The 19,329-nt window shown below is 39.1% G+C and overlaps 1 protein-coding gene across 4 annotated transcripts in view; it reads left to right on the top strand.

Annotated features, from left to right (window-relative positions):
- The window catches only part of ARMC3 (armadillo repeat containing 3), a 118,520-nt gene that overhangs the window by 71,418 nt on the left and 27,773 nt on the right, over nt 1-19,329 (top strand). For all 4 annotated transcript variants that reach the window (XM_079106328.1, XM_079106329.1, XM_079106327.1 and 1 more), the window contains one exon: nt 15,247-15,496. In XM_079106328.1, the coding sequence (XP_078962454.1) occupies nt 15,247-15,496 (250 nt within the window). The remainder of the gene's footprint in view (nt 1-15,246; nt 15,497-19,329) is intronic.

The raw sequence follows: 19,329 nt of genomic DNA, 5'->3' as shown, positions 1-19,329 counted from the left end.
GACTACCAGAGACAACGTTATATAAAACCTGATAAATCCATAAAAATGTTAAAGATCCATTTGGAAAAAAAAATGTCAGCATTAAAGAAGTATAGAAACATTTTTAAAAGTCAATTAAGAGGAGCATATTATAGACAAATGTCTTGAAGAATGTTTGGGGGACAGGAATGTCCTCTGTATTATGAGCACTGAGGTTTGTGATTTCTATTTATCTTAAAAGTCAATTATCAAAATAACCTATGAACAAATGAGGAAGCTGAGATTCTGCACGCTTGCTTAGGATGCACACGTTTACTAAATAGCCCCACTGGAAATTTAACCCGAATGTGTCAAATTCTAAAGTCTGATCTTTCCTCTACAGAAGATAAGATTGCCTTGTAAAACAGGAAGAATTTTTGAAGGCAAGTTTCATAAATAAAATAATTATTTGCCCTCCTTACATCTCATTTGCTGTATGAGTTAACTTTCATTTATTATTGTTTTGTGACACTGTGGCTAAAATTACCCTTTCCTAATCTGAAATGTGTCCTTCTCTTCCCCCATTACATACTCAACCTAGTTTTCAAACTTTCTTTCCCTTTCTCTACTCCCACACAAATATTTTGTAAGCCCTTAATGGAATGACTAAAATTCTAACAAAGCCTGATTTTAAAAAAATAGCAGAAACGCATAGCATCAAAATGAAACTGTGTTCTTTTGTCAGCTACAATCTTTGACATAATAATTTCCTAAATTAAGGGTCCCGATTATCTCTATGAAAGCACACAAATTTCTAGAGTATCGAGTCGCAGGAAGTAGCAATTTGAAGATAGCATATTCTGTAATTTTTCCAGAACAGTCATGCCACTGCCAAAAAATCTTACAGCAACAGTGAAACACTTCTATCTCTAGTCCACTTAGATGTATATATTATTGAAAATATTTAATAGGTCCCTAGTGTGTATAGATGCCTTGATTTGATGTGAATTTACCTGACATATCATTTCACAGTTTTGTGTAAAATCACAATTAGGATGGTAAAGAGTTCTAAAAGGGGTTGGCTTCAGATTTTCTCTTCCCATTTAATTATCTATTTCACAGATTTTTGTCCTTTGACTATCGTTCCATTTTTTTCAATATGGGTCAATTAGAACTAAACTGTAATTGGCTGCCCTCTACCATAGTCAACTTTGTTTTTGTAATTTACTGTTATTATTGTTCAATTTTAATTGCTGCTTTTTTAACCTATTATATATACTGTCCATTCCTTTTTTATTTCTATTTTTTCTAGTTTTCACTTGGTAAGGGGTTGCCTGGATGTTCGTTGAGGTCTATAAGAATTTTTACTTTAGATTTTTTGAGCTAAAAAGTACTGAAAATAAATGTTTTTGAGGAGTCAGATTTGACATACTTGTGCCACATGCTGAAGACTGGAGTTTAAAACGATTCCAGAGGCATGAGCACAGATAAGTCACGTTGTCAATCCTTCCAGCAAGCCTCCCCGAGTATTAATTACTAAAGCCAGACACAACAGCAGTGACAACACAGATGACTGGTTCGTTTTAATAGAAAATGTTTCTACTCAAATAAAAAAAAAAAAAATGTTAAATTCAGCATGGATGGGTGTTTCCCACCTCCCTTTTAAGAACAGGCTACTGGAGCCTCTCTCCCAGCATGCACAGCGGCTTTGCTGATAGGGTGCTTCAAATCAGGGTTTCCTAGTTGCTTTTCTATGTTATATAGTAAAGGAAGAGGGTAAAAGCTAGGAGCTGAAGTCCTCCATATGCATTTAGTAGCTATTTGGGTATCTGATATTCACTAGCCTAATTTTTAAAAGTGTACTCAAGGACTGCAAATACCAGTTGGGGGTGTGTTATAGCTTAACCTGCCTCTTAAACACACGTCTTGATATTCCTGAAATGAATTTCTAACTCTTCAACTCAGGGCTGCTTCTAGAGCTGGAGGTTGGTCTCCCGAATTGGGCAATCATTGGTGTGTTATGGTAGACAATGTTGGTGTGATTTGCTTCATGTAACGGGTTTGGGCCTAGAAAATTGTGGGGGAAACTACATTTTCTAAATTAAAGAAAATCAGCCAGAGGAAGGAGATACGTACTTTGTGATGCTTCTTTGTGAAATTGACAAATGCTTTTATAATTAAGAAGTAGTGTTTTATAATCTTGGGATTTTAATTTGTCATCTACTATACCTGGTTTCACAGTTTCATGCTTCTTGATTCTTGTGACAAGAGGAGTGTGATGATGACCAATGATGAATAAACAATCAGACTGTCCCCATCCCGTTGTGGACAGTTTTTGACTTTAAAGTGACATCACCTTAATTGGTGCCCCAAATCTCACCTATTTGGTGGTATTCTCTGTGACTAAGCCTTCCTTGATAGTCCAGTTTTCTGGACATTTCAAATTTCACTTCTCCACTAATACTTTAGAATGCTTGCAATGAGTTTGAATTGACAGCTTCTAAAATCCTTCCTCCCGCCCTTCTGATTGATAGACAGCTTTGGGGAGGAGGGTCGTGGGCATCAGTGTAACTGGTCCTCAGGACATTCTCAGGGCTCTTTAGGAACATGGGGCCACTGGCCTTATCACTGGGTGTAGCTTCTGGGTGGCGTCCCTTGAGGCTGTGATGCAGCCCTTATTGGAAGGCTATCAGCTGCTAATTTTCACTGCTGCCAGTGTATCTGGTTGGCAGAGCCTCTACCTTCCTCCCTGTCGAGGATGCCTTCAGATCCCTTCCTTTCTGTGAGTTAAAAGCTTGGACCCCAGGTAACCACTGTATCTAATTTTATATCAAAGCCATAATGGAGGGCCTGTGACCTCTTCTCTAGGAATACATTTTGGCCTCTCAGAGGCCCTCTCCTCCAGCCCCTACTGTAGGTCTCACCTATGTCCCGGATGTAGAAAGCGCCCAGGTAGTTGGGTTATGCATAAATGAGATTGTGGATTAAAAAATTATTAACAAACACAAATCCCTTTATCTACAAATAAGCTAATATTGTCAAGTAAACCTTAAGATATATTCTGGAAGTGCATTCAAATTCCAAGAGTGCTTCTCTGTAGGTTTTTCAAACGGGCTGCCCTCTTGTCTGGGATGCTTTTTTTCCAGACAGCCTACAGCTCATTCCTGCCCCCCCCCCCCCCACAACCCTAGTCACTGTTCCAAGAGTCACCTTGGCGAAGAGGCCTACTGTGAACACAGTGTTTAAAACTGCACCACATACACGCATACTCTTTCTTTTTTTGAGTACCAGGCATTGAATCCAGGGGAGTTTAACCACTGAGTCACATCCCTAACCCTCTCTTATATTTTATTTAGAAACGGGTTTTCACTAAGTTGCTGAGAGCCTTGCTAAGTTGCTGAGGCTGACTTTGAACTCACGATCCTCCTACCTCAGCCTCCCAAGCCACTGGGATTACTGGTATATGCCACTGTGACCCGACCAGCTTACACTCCTACTTTTAATCCTCCTCCCCACGCATGTAAAATAGAGCTCATCCCACAGTAGGTATTTGGGGAAAAATAGGCTTACACCAAATGTAAAGAAATAGGGAAAAAAAAACAGGCAGTCTATTTCAAAATCTAAAACATCCAGCAATGGCCATAACTTAAAATAGTGTTGTTTTGCTCCTTTGTTTTCATGTAATTTGGATCACAGGAGGAACAGTGGGGTAAACAGTGGTTTACCTGTAAGAGCCTTCTATCAATAGTTTTCATACTCTGCCATCTGCAGAATAAAGGTTTGTGGAAAAAAATAATGACAAGATAATGAACAAGAATAAAAAACCCTAACAAAGCATGCAGAGGACAATAACAGTTACATTCATTTAACAGAAGTGAAAGGAGAAAGGAAAATTATTTTTAAATGAGTACGTAAAAAGTGAGAAGACAAAAACAATCCCCGTCTAAAGGAATAGATGAAAATGGAAACCAAGAAGCAATAATGAGTTTCATATAAACATGTGATCCATTTTGTTAACTTGGACACAGATGTCCTTTCTTGGTACACTGCTAATCTATTTGACAGTTCTCACTGTGTAATACTTTTTTGGAATGAAAAGCTATTAATTTTTGAAACAGGAAATATATTATTTTGGACTTAATTTCATGTTATGTTTACCCTGTACACTTCTATCCAATTAATCATATCAAAATTTTATATTATTTATGCAAGTACTGGGAGAACTACTTGTGATTTACATCTTTCTGAGGAGCCGATCCTACATATAATGAAATTTTAAGCTATTAATTTATAACATCGCTGCCATCTGTTGGATCTGATCAGAATTAGAGTTTTTAAAGTTATTCCAAGAATGAATAATTTAGTGTTTTTAGTTTTCCTTAGCCAATGTTACTAAATTCGGCCACTGGTAAACTATGACAAGATTAGAAAAGTAGTATAAATATTGGCAGGGTATTTTTCAAAAGATGCAATTATTTTAGAAAATAAGAGGCAATGAATAAAATAAAAACAAAAAGTAATAGCTGCAATCCTTTTAAAACCTACAGATATGTAAGTGAAAGCCGGTTTAGCTATAGTAAATGTGTAACTAAGACTCTACTGATTACACATAATAAATGCGTTAGTTTATACTAACCCTAATCCTTCATACTTATTCCATATTATCTCCCTGAAGAACTGGGTGATCTTCCTAAATCTTAGAGACCCTTTCGCCTTCATTTTCTTGTTATTTATTTTTTATTTTTTTGTACTCTTTCTTGACTTTCCACAATAGCAGTGACCCAAGAAAGTTTTAAATGGTAGCATATATAATGGCTACTTAAAAAAAAAAAAAAAAAAAAAATGATTGATTGGTTGCTGGCCCACTGCCAAGCCTCCACAATACCGGAGACAAAGAGCTCTTCTCTAGGGACTGTCCTGCTATTGTGTGACCTATGGCCAGGACCACACAAAGGAAATGATGACATGAGTAAGGAGTATACCCCAAAGGGACTCAAGAAATCGACAGAATGCCTCAAAATTATATGGATGTGTGTTTGAGTGCTTTTTTGAATGTCTTCATTGTAAATGAATGTCCTCATTGTATATGGATGAACTGTTATTTCATATTGTCAGTATTAAAAATTCTCTTCACTAACATACAAATAAAGACGGAAGAGTTTTAATGCCCACCAGAATTAGGCATGGAGTATCATGCCTATGAAAGCCATATAACTGGTAGAGAAAAATGTAACAAGAGTCCCACGTTCAGAATTTTATATTGTATTTCAGAAGCCAGATCCTCATGTAATGCGTCAGGAAAAGCCAGTGCTACTCTCAACTCCAAAACAGTGGCTTCAGTTTTGTTGGGGGAGGGCGGGATCTTAAGGGATTACTACCCTTATGTGTACAGAGAACACTTTCCAAGCCCCCACCCATTCTTGCCCCCTTACATAAAGGAAGGAAATGTCATTCCTTCTGTTTCTGTGAAGTTGGCGGTTGTAGACCAATGTTTATTCCTTAGACCAGCCTACATTTTACTGTGGAATGAGGAGTGTGGGGTCACTTTGAAGGGAAGAAAAAACAAAGCTCTCTCGAAGTTGGCAAAACACTGTAGTTTCTCTTCTCCCTCTCCATCCCTTTGCAGGAAGGGGTGCTACAAACACCTCCGAGATGGCTAAATATGTATCCTATCACATAAATTTTAACTCCGGGTGCCTAGAATCATTCTTCCCGGCCAATACTCAGGTTCACTTAGAACAAGGACACTTGTGACTTAGAATACTTTTTTAATTAAAGCAACATCGAAAGGTGCAAACTCATGTTCTAGACCTGATGGGCGGGTTGTACCTAATAATGCCAAAGCTGCGCGGTTATTGTCTTTGTCGCCTAGGGTTTTTCCTAAGACAGACGCTTTCTCCGGGCTCTGGTTTTCCGTCCTGCGCAGCCGAGGAACCGCGTCTTCATACTGACCCCTAGTGGCCGTTCTGGAGGAAGTTGGGGGAGGGGCGAAAGGCCGCGGAAGGGTCGCTGGGCGTCTCAACGAAACTCACACTCAGCCGAAACACTCTCCGATGTACCTAAGATAATATTTTTAAACATTATTAAAACTCTGTGCTCTGGGGAACATTTCATTGCGATGCCTTTACAGAGATGAGATTCCCCTGCCCAGTGTGTATTTAATAGAGGTTCTGTATTTGTGTCTGTTCTTCCTGAGACAGACACATTTCAAGCTGTTTTCGACACCCTCGTCGTAGCGGTGGGTGAATATCCGCTGTGCTGTGTGACCTTATACGACACATATGATACAGCTGAACCACATACATTAATAAATCTCATTGCTATCATCGTTTCCCCAGAGTTGATATTGGCTATTGAGTCTACATAATAGAAAAGATTATTTTGTTTAGAAATCTTATTCACATAACTTTGTTGTAAAATTCTAGATCCTTTGAATTAACATGTTCACAATATGAGTGTCTTCGCACATAAAGCGAGCAAGTGTTAGGAGGTTCCATTCTGTACAAAGAATGGTTGGACTTTTTATTAAGGATGAGACTTCAAAGAATTTAAAGTGTTATTTAATATTTTAAAAGCCCTTTGGGATTTTAGAGATAAAATAGATGAAGAAGCATCTTCATATTAAACTTGTGAGTTATTCCTGCATTATTTCCGTCCAACTTTACTGCTGATACTTTTCATTTCTACTCCTTAGAACCTAGAGTCTTCTCTGTCTGATAGTCTCGTTATTACATTGGTTATATTAGATCGAAAACAAACACTAGATTTGAAAAACGTGCAGTGAAAATCTGAACTTTGCAATAAAATCAGTTGATTCCACATCCCCATTTGGGGGTCAGTTGATTCCTCCCAGACCTTGACAAATAGTTTGCCTTTGATTTAATTCCAGCTTTGTGAAGCTCGGAGAATCTCAGAAAATGTTCAATTAGAAAATCATCAGTGTGATTTTTATAATATACAGAACAGACTGATATCTGCATACCATCATTTTAAAGTTCCTGGTACTTTCAGGTTTAATTTCTGGCAATACTGATTTTCAGAGGAAATGATCAGTTTGGATATCTTCTATTGTGTGATTCTCTTGCTTTTATTGGAAGCATAGTTGAGCATATATGTTTATTTTTATTCACCCTTAACTTTGTGTGTGTGTGTAGTGTGTGTGTGCGTGCGCGCGCGCGCTGTGGAGGTAGAGACAGTAGGGATGGAACTTAGGCCTCATACACGCCAGGCAAGTATTCTTTCACTGAGTATTCTATCACAGACCAGCAGTTCTGTTTTTGTTCCCCAACCCCCCCCAAAATACTGTGCTTTTTAATGCCTAAAAGATTGATAAATATAAAACAATAATGGATCGTAAGTCAGAAGACCGTGGTTTTAATCCTGTGTCTGTTGATTAACTTGCTTCATGAGCAAGCTTCTGTCTGAATTTTATCTTCCTTGTTATGAAAAAACAACCTCCAAGGGAACCTAGATTATCCACTATTTTGTGCCTCTAAAGGATTTCCCTCTATGCAGCATTGGATTCTAGAGCTCAGCTTAGGGGCTGGAGTGGATCTCTCTCTGTGGCTTTTTCATTGTGCCTCAAAGTCACCTACTAACCTAGATGTCTTTTGCAATCATTTCACCATTCTCTGGGGGTTCTTCGTGTGCTCAGCTGCTCTGCGTGGGAGCACAGTAGGGAATCCACAAATGCCCCATGAAGCTGATTTCATCAAGCTTACATTTTAGTCAGAGAGAGGCAAATGCACAGGTCACTCTCACTGGTAATTTCAGAAATGATAGCAGTATAAATAAAATAGAGCAGTACGATGTCGTAGAAAGGGGCATGAACCTGGGGTCTTGAAAGAGTTCTTAGGGAATGACATGGGGCTAGTCAAGAAAATGTTCCCTGAAGAAGGATATTTGAGCTGATGAGAACAAGCCCTGACCCAGGGATCTATAGCTCAGTGCTAGGGATTTTTTAATTTCTGTTACTCTAGCACATTCGGTCTCCTTATTATTTAGTTAAGAAAATCAACAACATGGTATATCTCATTACTTTGGGATTGTGTCTTTTGTCATCTACAGATAATAAGTAAATAAGCTGATTTCCAGGCTAAGCAGAAGTCATTGACTATGAATATCCTAACACCTTGACCATGATTCCTATTTTATTAGGAGACAAGTCATCCATATGAAGTAAAGAGAGTTGTTTTTCCTGATGGCAGGTAGTTAATTACTGGCAGGGTGGTCCAGCTTTTGAAACAAAGGGGAGGATTGGAGGGAAATGAAGAACTGATTGAATGGATAGGTCAATAAAGACAGTGTTACTCCATGTAAGGAAATTACATTTGATTTCCCCAGACTTTGATTGACTGCCTCAGAATCAGTAACAAAAACACTTGTGCTATTTTTGGAAGGACCAGGTTAACAAGACTATATTCTCTTTGTGGTTCTTTTGGAGAAGCCACAGCGTCAGAGCAGGTGTAACATAAAAGAATATTCTGGAAGTCTCAAAATCATACCTGGTAATGCCTTGGTAAATAACACATGTATTTTGTTTTTGTAGTGGTGAGCCCAAGGGGCACTTTACCATTGAGCTACATCCCCAGCCCTTTTTCATTTTTTTTGAGACAGGATCTCCCTAAATTGCCCAGACTGCCTTGAACTTGTGATCCTCCTGCCTCACCCTCCTGAATATCCAGGATTACAGACAAGCACCACCATGTCCAGGAGTTTCACACATTTCTTAGATTGTTTTGTTGTTGTGTTTGCATTTTTCTTATTTTGCTATGTGAGTCAAACCACAGTTTTAACTGTGGCTAGGTTTTACTTTACTAATTATGTGTTGTTTTAAAACCCTTCATTTTAAGCATTTGCCTGCAATTGATTGTGATTCTCTCATTTAATAGTAAAAGATTTTTTAAAAATTCTTTTTTTTTTTTTTTTTTTTTTGGTGCTGGGGATTAGAACCCAGGGGCCTTGTGCTCGCAAGGCCAGCACTCTATATCCCCAGCCCTAAAAAAAAAAAAAAAAAATTCTTTAAATCATGTTTCTTTAAAAAGGGGAAATTCTCTTGACCAGTTTTGTCAATCCTGGAGTTCAGCCAGAGTTTGAGGGCACACATTCCAGCATTCTGCAGCTCTGGGGCTGCAGCCGGGGGATGGCTGTTTTGAGCCCTGAAAGTGACCAATTTAGCAAACACACCCCACTTCTCGGATCATTACCTTTGTTGAAAAGCTGGCTGGAACAAGAGTCAGGAATCCTCTGCATTCCAAATCTGGATGTGCTAACCAGAGGACCTGCTTATCATAACGGGCAGGGTTCAACCAGTGCAGATTTACCTTCAGCCGTGAGGCTTAAAAATGCCACCTCTAAATCATCCCTACACGTGCCCCTCTCCTGACCACTTGCAGCATGACTGCCGCTGATGTGTCTTCCTTGGTGTGACAAAACTTGCGGAGACATATGAAAAGCCGTGCTGGTGGAAATGGTTGTAATCACTGTTAACAAACAAGGGTCTTATTGCCAATATTACCATCTGTTCCATCGGGTTCCACTATTACCCTGTATGTGGGCTCTGTTAAACAGATTTCCGTACTGCCCAAGGTCACCCCTGATTCATGTAACCAGCCCTTACAGATGGGTCGCATGTGAACCTCAAACTGCAGCAAAGATCCAGTTCCAAGAGGTACCAAATGGTGTCATCTGATGACACACTCGGAGTCAACAATGTTTGCAAAGATGAAAAAGAGGCACCCCTCGATTTAAAAATTGGATCTATTCCTAAGATCTAAAGTACACACTTTCATTTATTGAACTTCACTTAAAAATTACCCCAACATAACTGGAGAAGCATTAAGATTGGGTGAGAAATGAACCCATTTCAAGGACAGCTGTAAGTGATAAAAGCGGAGATCCCAATTTTGTTGGATCATATCCTTTCTTGCAAACTTAAAGCTGAGCTAAGCACTTTCCTGCCTCACTCTCTTTAACGCATGCAGGTTTTTCTTCACTCACCTTGAGTTAATTTAGGTCAATTAAAGTATTTTGATCTTCTCAGAACTAGAGATATAAATAAGACTCAAATATTGTCTCTAAGAAGTATTACCAGATGTAGGCAAAGCACAGAGGAAGGAGTAATTGACAAAAAGGGTCAGAGATGGTCATGGCAGTCGCAGAGAAAGGGAGTGTTACACAGAAACTAAAGAGTGAACTAGATAGAGTTCTTCAGGCAGAGGGGCGGGAGGGGTAGGGAAGGGTGTTTCAGACAAAGGGAACATGAGTTCAAAGACAGCCATGAAACAGCACGGTATGTGTCAGTGAGCTATAAGTTGGCTCATTTGTTTAACTGAATTTCTCCTCAGTACCCATTCCATAAATTTGGTGGTTTCTGTAACCAGGGATTGAACCCAGGGGTGCTTAACCACTGGGCCACATCCCAGCCCATATTTTTAATTTTGAGACAGGGTCTCGCTAAGTTGCTTAGATTCTCATTAAGATCCTGAGGCTGGCTTTGAATTTGCAACCCTCTTTTCTCAGCCTTCCAAGCATCTGGGATTACAGGTGTGAGCTGTAAATGTTTTTTCATTGTGGGACTTTGGGACATGAAAAAAAATGCTGAATTCTAACCCATCACAAATGCAGTAAAATAATACTTAAAGATTGTTACCTTTCTCTGATTGTGCACATTTATGCCAAAACATCTTTTTTTTTTTTTTTTTGTAAGGTACTAGGGATTGAACCCGCGGCATTTTATCATTGAGTAGCCCTTTTTATTTTTCATTTTGACATAGTGACAGGGTCTCACTATATTATTGAGGGTCTCACTAAATTGCTGAGGCTGGCATTGAATTTGCAATCCTTCTGTCTCAGCTTCCCAATTGCTAGGATTACAGGTGTGCACCACTGTACCCAGCATTAAAACATGATTTTTTAAACAAAAAGAAAAGTATATATTCAGCAAACAAAGTCACTGATCTCACCTTTAAAAACAGACCAGTTTGGGGATAAGGAAATCTTCCCTTGGCTGGGCACAATGGCACATACCTGTAATACTGGCAACTCAGGAGGCTGAGGCAGGAGGACCAACCTCAGTAACTTAGAACCTCAGCAATTTAGTGAGACTGTGTCTCAAAATAAAAAATAGAAAGGGCTGGGGATATAGCTCATTGGTAAAGTGCCCCTATGACCATGAAAAAAAGAAAAGAAAGAATGAATTCTTGGGAAAGACATTTGTATTGAAGTATGAAAGATGAATGGGAATTATCTAGGGGGAGAGGGTATCGGGAAGTGGCAAGACCACTTAGGAATGCCCTGAAGTGAGGAGGAGCTGGGCATATTGAAAGGCACTGTGGGGACGTAGTGCAGAGCAGGAGGAAGAGGTGTGTGGGGCTGGGGAGGGAGTCAGGGCCACTGGTATGGCACTTTGGAGTCCGTGTGAAAAATTTGGAGTTTTATTCTGAGCAATGGGAAACCTTGAAAGTTTTAAGTAGGGAAGCAATATAATTACATTTATGATTTTTAAAAGATCACTTTAGCTAGAAGATGGAGAAAGGACTGGAGGGGAGATGAGATTACAGATGCTCCTCAATTTACATTGAGTGTTCCTATAAATCCATTGTAAACTGAAAGTACCTAAGACCAAAATGCATTTAATACACTAACTTGCCTGGCCCCATAGCTTAGCAACCAGCCTCTGTAGGTATCAGTTGTTAACTCTCATGACTGTTTGACTGGCTGAGAGCCATGGCTGGTGGGTGATTCTCAACATGGTGAGTACCTTACGGCACATTACCGGCCTGGTAAAAGATCCAAATGCAAATTTTGAAGTATGGTTTCTATTGAATGTATATTGCTTTCACATCACTGTGAAGTTGAAAAATCCTAAACTATAAGTCAGGGACAATCTGTATATCAACCCACAAAAAAGGATGTTGGATTAAATTTAGTGGAAGGATGGAGCGAGGAGAGAGATTTGAGAAATAGCGGAAGGGGAAAATAGTCGGACCTGGTAATAAATTGGATATACATGATGTGTCAAACTTCATCTTTGTTTACATGTATCACATGATGTAAAGAGATATTTTTATACATTCCTATGTTTGACTTTTAATTTTTGTTTCCAATTTGCATTTTAAAATCTTACTTGATTAAACTTGAACAGGATGGAGACTAATGATAGTAAATATCAGATAATATTTTTAAATTATTTGTGGTGACATATGGTCCTATAATTCTGGATTTTATAACAAAGCTGTTTGACTTCTGTCCCATTCATTTGGATAGTACTCTACTACTGGAATATGTTTTTAAAATATGACAGGCTTCAGCTTATTCCCCTTTTAGAGGCAGAGAAAAATAAAACAACATTTTGGCTTGAGAGAAACAAAATGAATGCAATTCTTTTTGGTTAAAAAGTACTAATTCTGCACTCTTTTTCTTTAATGAAATTGGTTTTCTTAGGTAAGAATAATAGTTTGATTTCCTACCATAATAAGTTAATTTCAGTTGTTCTTTTTAGACTTAGAGCTGCATAGCAAATGAGAGACAGATAATGTGCAGGTAATGAAGGTGGTTCTTCCCAGATGCGAAGACAGGATTTATCATCCTGTGCTGTCTTTTATGTTCAACGTAGTAAAAGCTATCTTCCTGTGTACTAGAATCTTTGGGTTTTTAACAGCTAGATTTTTATGTACTTCCCTTTACTGCCCCATAAAGAGCAAAGGAAAGAGCAGAAGGCAGAGATATGTGGACCAGGGCAAAATGTGTCAGCGTGCAGGAGAAGGAAGCCAAATCAAAGCAGAAGGCTGAGAACTCTGTCACACCTGATGGAAATTTCTGTATTTGATCCAATAGCTTCTTAGTTTCTCAGTTTCAAGAGAAAGCAGAATGATGGGGAGTGATCCTATATACTCCTTGAATGTTCCAAAATCTCCCGGATGCACACAAAAGACAAAGCCTTTGAGAACTTATTTGATATACATGTTCTTAAGATACTTTTGGCTTCTATCACAAACACTGTTGAAATACATCCATTGTGTGCTCTTTCTGAACTTACCGAGATGTTTTAAAAAGTGAACATTGTCAAAGAGAAAAAAAATTACTTGATAAAGGAATCAGGCCTTTTGGTCAAGGCATGTGTATAATGATGAAAAAATATAAAGTATATGATTGAAGGGACTGATTACATTGGGTGCCTGAAAAGATACTCAAATGAGAAAATGATTTCTGGAAAGATTTAAGTATATATTAATTAGAAAATATATTGAGTTTAAAATTCAGCTGAGGGTATAGCTCAGTGGTAAAGCATATGTTGAGCATGTGCGAGGCCCTCAGTTCAATTCCCAGCAACAGCAACAACAAAAATCCTGCTAGAAGTTTGTAAAATTTGACGTTTTAACGGTAAGAATATGTAATTAGAAAAAAACGTAAAATATGAGAAGTTTCTGACAAACTAATGAATTAGAAACTCCAAATTCTTCCTTATTCATAAGATCAAAATGACCACCATGTCAATTAATAATAGGAGAGAGAATTAAAGTGAAATTATCTTAAAATAATATTTATTTTATCCCCTGAGAAAGGAATTTAAATGCTAGTCCTTGGGCTCTTGTAGTGAGATGCAGGACCTTCCAACATTTTATACAAAACGAGTAAATGTCGGTTATCTCTCAGTGAGCCAAAGTTCAAGGAACGTCTTCCTAGAGAAAGAAAAGGAGATATCATGAGAACTGTTACCTGTACACCAAGGACTGCAGAGAGCATAGAAACGGAACTAGGCATTGCTTAACCTTGGGATCAGTATGGTGTGTTTGATGGAATCAGTTTTATGGTCTGTCGTACATAAGCCAGAGGTGGGAAGTGGCCCTTCAGAGCTGACACCAGGGGAGCCCATCTTTCTCCAGGGCTTCCTCCTGTCCAGTCCTGTTGTCCAGTGTCCTTCCACGCCAGTTTGTGCCAGAACCATGCCCTCCCTTCACCATGGGCTATCAGTCTCTTTACCAAGATCTTAACTGTCATCGGCTCTCTTAGGGACAATTGTCATAACTCATAACTTCTGTTCTTGGGGTCTCCAGTCCTCCTTCACAATCAGCCAGTCTAAGTGACCATACCAAATTAAATGCATCAGAATGCCGAGTGGTGGGTCAAATCATACAGACTCACTTTTTTTTTTTTTTAGTCTTGGTTCTTACGGGATCTTAAATGAAAACAAACGTGTGAAATATAAACTTAAAAGAGATGTTCATGTTATTGGAATCTCAATTTTTTTATGGTCTGGATGATCTCTATTAACATAACAATTGAGTGAATTTTTTACACTTAATTCTGGGTCTTTGTTCAAAACCAGGATGCTTTGCATAGCTTACTGTTTGAACAGCTCTATCTCATTGCTTGAACACCATCTATTTAAAGTAATTCCAGATATTAAGGAATCTACGTGGTCTCCCACTCATTAAATGCTCTCTGATTTTCATTTTCACTATTTTGTGAGTTTTTAAATGATTAAAAAGCAGGGACCATAGAAAATACCATGTTCTTAAAAGATGATTTAGGTTTTCAAATTGTGAAAAGAATGTTAAGATATTAATGGCTAACTGTTGCCCTTGAAATTAAAAAATTTGAATGTACTTGCATTCCTAAATTAGTTATAGCAACACCATGATTTTGATGTTTGATGTTTAATTTGTAAAATTAAAATTCTCATGTAAAATTACTTGCTGGTTTCAATCATTTGAGCCTCTGCCTACAACTAACACTCTCATTTCAAGGAAGGGAAAATGGACTGAAGAATTATAACTGAAGTCATGAGTTCCCAGGCTCCCTTATTTTTCCTATTTAAGGTTTTGTTTCCTTTAACAAGAATAGTCTAATAGACTTTCTTTGTAAGTATCACTGAGGAAAAAGAAAAAGTTATAATAGAGCTCCTTAAAAAGCATTATGTAGGGGACTGGGGAGATAGCTCACTTGGTAGAGTGAGTGCTTGCCTTGCAAGCACAAGGCCCTGGGTTCGATCCCCAGCACCCAAAAAAAAAAAAAAAAAAAAAAAAAAAAGCATTATGTATATTTCTTCTATAACCAAAAGTTGTGGAAATAGAAAAAAAAAAGGGATTATTTGAATTCATTCACACCTGAAGTTTCCCCAGACTGCACTTACCAGCACACCTAATGCTGGTTTCATCGCATGACACAATTAGTTTCTAAAATCGTTATTTCTGTGTGCATTTGCTGCATAAGCTTTGTCAAATGCTCCAAAGATAATCTCTTGAACTCAGATGAGTCGCAACCGTTCCTCCTTCATTTACTTAGTGCTGCTGCTGAAGCCGATGGTATCGATCCACTAATAAGCATCCTGTCTAGCAAACGAGACGGAGCGATCGCCAATGCCGCCACCGTGTTAACCAACATGGCCATGCAGGAGCCCCTGCGCACCAGCATCCAGGGCCACGACGTCATGCACGCGCTTATGGGCCCGCTGCACTCCGACAACCCGGTGGTGCAGAGCAAAGCCGCGCTCACTGTCGCCGCCACCGCATGCGACATGGAGGCTCGGGCAGAGGTGAGACTTTTCCCAGCATTCGCTCTCGTTTTTCTGGTCAGTACCTATTAGTGGATTCGTTTGAAACACTTTCAAGTCCTCGAACCTATTTTGTGATGTTAGTCCTTTCAGAATTGGAACACCACGTTGAAAAACCAAGTTGGTATTTTGTACAGTTTTTGGTGTTTGGTTTTTTTTTTTTTTTTTCCAACCAGTGCCAGGCAATGAACCCAGGGCCTTGCACCCTCAGCAGGAGCTCTGCCCTCAAGGTGGCATTTTTTAGCAACGAAGGTGAGCAAATCCTAGCAACCCAGCAGTGTTGTTTCTGTGTGTGTGTATATACCTAAAGGAATCTCTCACCTCTGTGTACCAGGAAGCATTGTTTATAATAGCTAAACAACTGGAAACAAATCATTAGTCCCAGTGTTAAGAGAACAGATGAATAAATTATGGGGTAGTCACAAAATAGCATCTCAGGTAGGTCAAAGTGAAGCACAGCATCACATCAGCAGGGATGAATTTCATAAACCTTACATAGAGTAAAGACAAGCTGTAGAGTACAACACTCATTATTCCACTTTAGCATTCAGAAATAGGCAAAGCTAAGCCATATGTTGTTTAGGCATCCAAATATAAAAGTTAAAACTATAAAGATAAGCAATGTGATAATTAATGATGGTTGCCCTGGGAAGATTAAGGATACTCTGGTGTTTCCCTTATACATCATAACTTTAAAACATAGAAGTTTCTGCTCTGAAAGCTAATCACATGAAAATCTTGGTGCTTATGGTGATTCTAGTATATCTTTATTAAAACTTGATGTAAACCTACAAACATTCTTTTTCTCTAAATTTTTTCCTTTTTTAATGTGTCACCATGGAACTCATTCAAATAGCCAAGGACTTTGTTCCTCCTTCCCAATAAAAATAATAAAAGTTAGCACTTAAATTGAGCACTTACTCTGTGCCAGGCACTTGCTAAGCATTTAAACCTCATTTGAAATAGGTATGTTTGCAATCCCAATTTACAGACAAGGGAGAGGAGGCTTAGAGAAATAAGATGTGCAAAGCAGAGGCGGTAAGTGACAAATCAGAGACGTGAAAACACATCCAAGTCCAGAGCCCAAGCTTCATACTTAGGCTGTTCTAATCTTTTCCTTCTGTCTCTTAGACATCTAGTCTGTCTCCTTTCCTTAGTCCTGTTGACTCAGTTCATTTATATTCGTCCATTCAGGTAGCCACCAGATACTTATTTATCACATACGATGTGCCAGGCACTCTGTGAGGCATTGTGAACACAGCGATGAACTCAAGTGTCACGCCATATCTTCATGAGTTTGCAGAGCACCCATCTAGTTCCTGGAAGATCGCAGAAGGCTTTTTATTGCTTTTCTCCCCATATCTCCTGTAGACCCATCTTCCAAATACGTGACCCTCATCATACCATTGCCAAGTCCCCGACTGCCACGTAATGAGAGTTCAGCTGCCTAGTGTCATACGCGAGGGCCCTAGATGATCCTCACCTGCCTACCTATGCAGCCCAGACTCCAGCTCTTCCTAGGTGGAACGCTACACCCCAGAAATGCCACACTGTTTGTTGTTCTATCAGAATGTGCCATTCTCTCATTCATACCTCCTTGATTTCTCTGCATGGGAAGCTTGTTTCCCTGTCATCCATCTGATAAATTCCTCTTTCTCATTCTCTTTCAAAGGGCAGCTCAGGGACTGGGGATGCAGCTATGCAGTAGAGTGATTGCCTAGCATACACGAGGCCCTGGGTTGGATCCCCAGAACCACACACACACACACACACACACACACACACACACACACACACACACACATACATACATACCCAGCTCAACTGTCCTGTCCTCCAGAAGGACTTCTGTCAGTCTTCAAATCTGATTGCATTCTCCTCTCTGGATGCTTCCATTACACCCCACACATCACTTCTTTTTTGTCCCTTTTGTGCTTCATGGATCTCGTGTGAAGGACTATAGGCTCTTTGAGGTTTTGGATAAGGGAACTGAGACTTTTCTTCCCTATGTCCATGTCATTAATACATACCCAGTCCATAATGTAGACTTCATGTTGTTACATGAATGAGAGTGTCAGTGAATGGAGGGATTAATAAATGAATGAGCTCTTTGCCAAGAGAACACATGGAGTTTGATAACTGTCTTGTATTTTACCCAGAAATAAAGACGTTCAAAAATTTGACTTGCTAAGCATAGGGTGCTAAAAGAACTTTTCTGAGCTGCCCCAGTTCCATTTGCTAATGTGAAAGTCTTGCCAGAGTCCAAGTTTGAGACGAGAATGACTGAAAGTGGAACATGGTCCACAGGGCTCCTGACTTTGGATACTGTCTTTGACACTAATGTTTGATAGAATGTTATTTTGATCCTCCAGGCTCAGATAATACAGTATTACATTTTAGACATGAGACAAGAGCTATCAGATCCTTTTGTTCCCCCTGATTGGAACAATTACACATTAGTAATTTCTTTTAATAGAGTATTTAATGTAACTCCCTCCAATTCTTTTCCTGTTTTTTTTCTTCTCCACTCCTTAAAGAAACAAAAGGACACTATACAGATAGCAAAGGTGGGTCTTTTTCTAGAGAATTGCTTCAATATTTCTTTGGCCACATTGCTGACTTGGGGACTGTGCCCAGCAGTGACGTGGGTGCTGCTTGCCCACATTGATTGCTCCTAATCCAGTCTTGGGGGTTGCATTAGTTTCGTTTTGCTGCTGTAACAAATTACCACCAACTTAGTAGCTTAAAGCAATGAAAAGCTATTATCTTTGGGAGGTCAGAAATCCAAAATTGAGACTTATAAATTAAAGTCAAAATGTGAACAGGTCTATTTTCCTTCTGGAGGCTTGAGGGGAAAGTCCATGCCCTGACCCTTTCCAGTTCCTCGAGCCACCTGCATTGTTCGGCTTGTGTCCCCCTCCTCCACTTGCACAGCGTATCACTCCAATCTCAGCTTTCACCACATCTTTTACTGCTTTGGCACTCCTGTCTCCTCCTTATAAGGACTCGTGTATTTATCTTGGGCCCACTGGATAATCCAGAATAATCTCTGTCTCAAAATCCTTAATTTTATTCCATGTGTGAAGGGATAAGGACATCGTTGTGGGGGAGACCATTATTCTGTCTGCCACAGGACCAAGTGAAAATTCAGTATTCAGGAGCAGCATGAATAAACACAAAGCATTCCCCATGTAGGGCCAGGCTCCTTCCCCACTCTCCTACCATGTGCTCTCATGCTGACTTCCCTCTATACGGGGGGGGTCTCTTCTTATGGAAAGCCAGGTTCCTGTCTGTAAAGGTTTATAATAGATTTCCCCCTAGATTTAATAAATCTAAATATAGACACATTCTAAAACATTTTTAGATAATAAAAACATTTAACCATCAAGCCATGAGGTTTTTTTAAAGCCTAAATGTTTATGTTCTTTTTTTCTTTATTTTTAATTAAAAAAAAAAATTACAGACTGCATTTTGATTCATTGTACACAAATGGAGTACATCTTTTCATTTCTATGGTTGTGTACAATGTAGATTCATACCATTCGTGTAATCATACATGTAAGTAATGATGTCTGTCTCATTCCACCATTTTTCATACCCCCCCTCATTTCCTCCATTCTTCTCTCACCCCCCGTACTCCCACCCCCATTATATATCATCATCCACTTATCAGGGAAAACATTGGCCTTTGGTTTTTTTGGGACTGGCTTATTTCACTTAGCATGATATTCTCTAATTCCATCCATTTATCAGCAAATGCCATAATATTATTATTTTTTATGACTGAATAATATTCCATTGTGTATATATACCAC

This window comes from Sciurus vulgaris (genome assembly GCF_902686455.1).
Source record: "Sciurus vulgaris genome assembly, chromosome: 12".
NCBI classification, from domain to species: Eukaryota; Metazoa; Chordata; class Mammalia; order Rodentia; family Sciuridae; genus Sciurus; species Sciurus vulgaris.
This window is presented reverse-complemented; position numbering and strand designations above follow the sequence as displayed.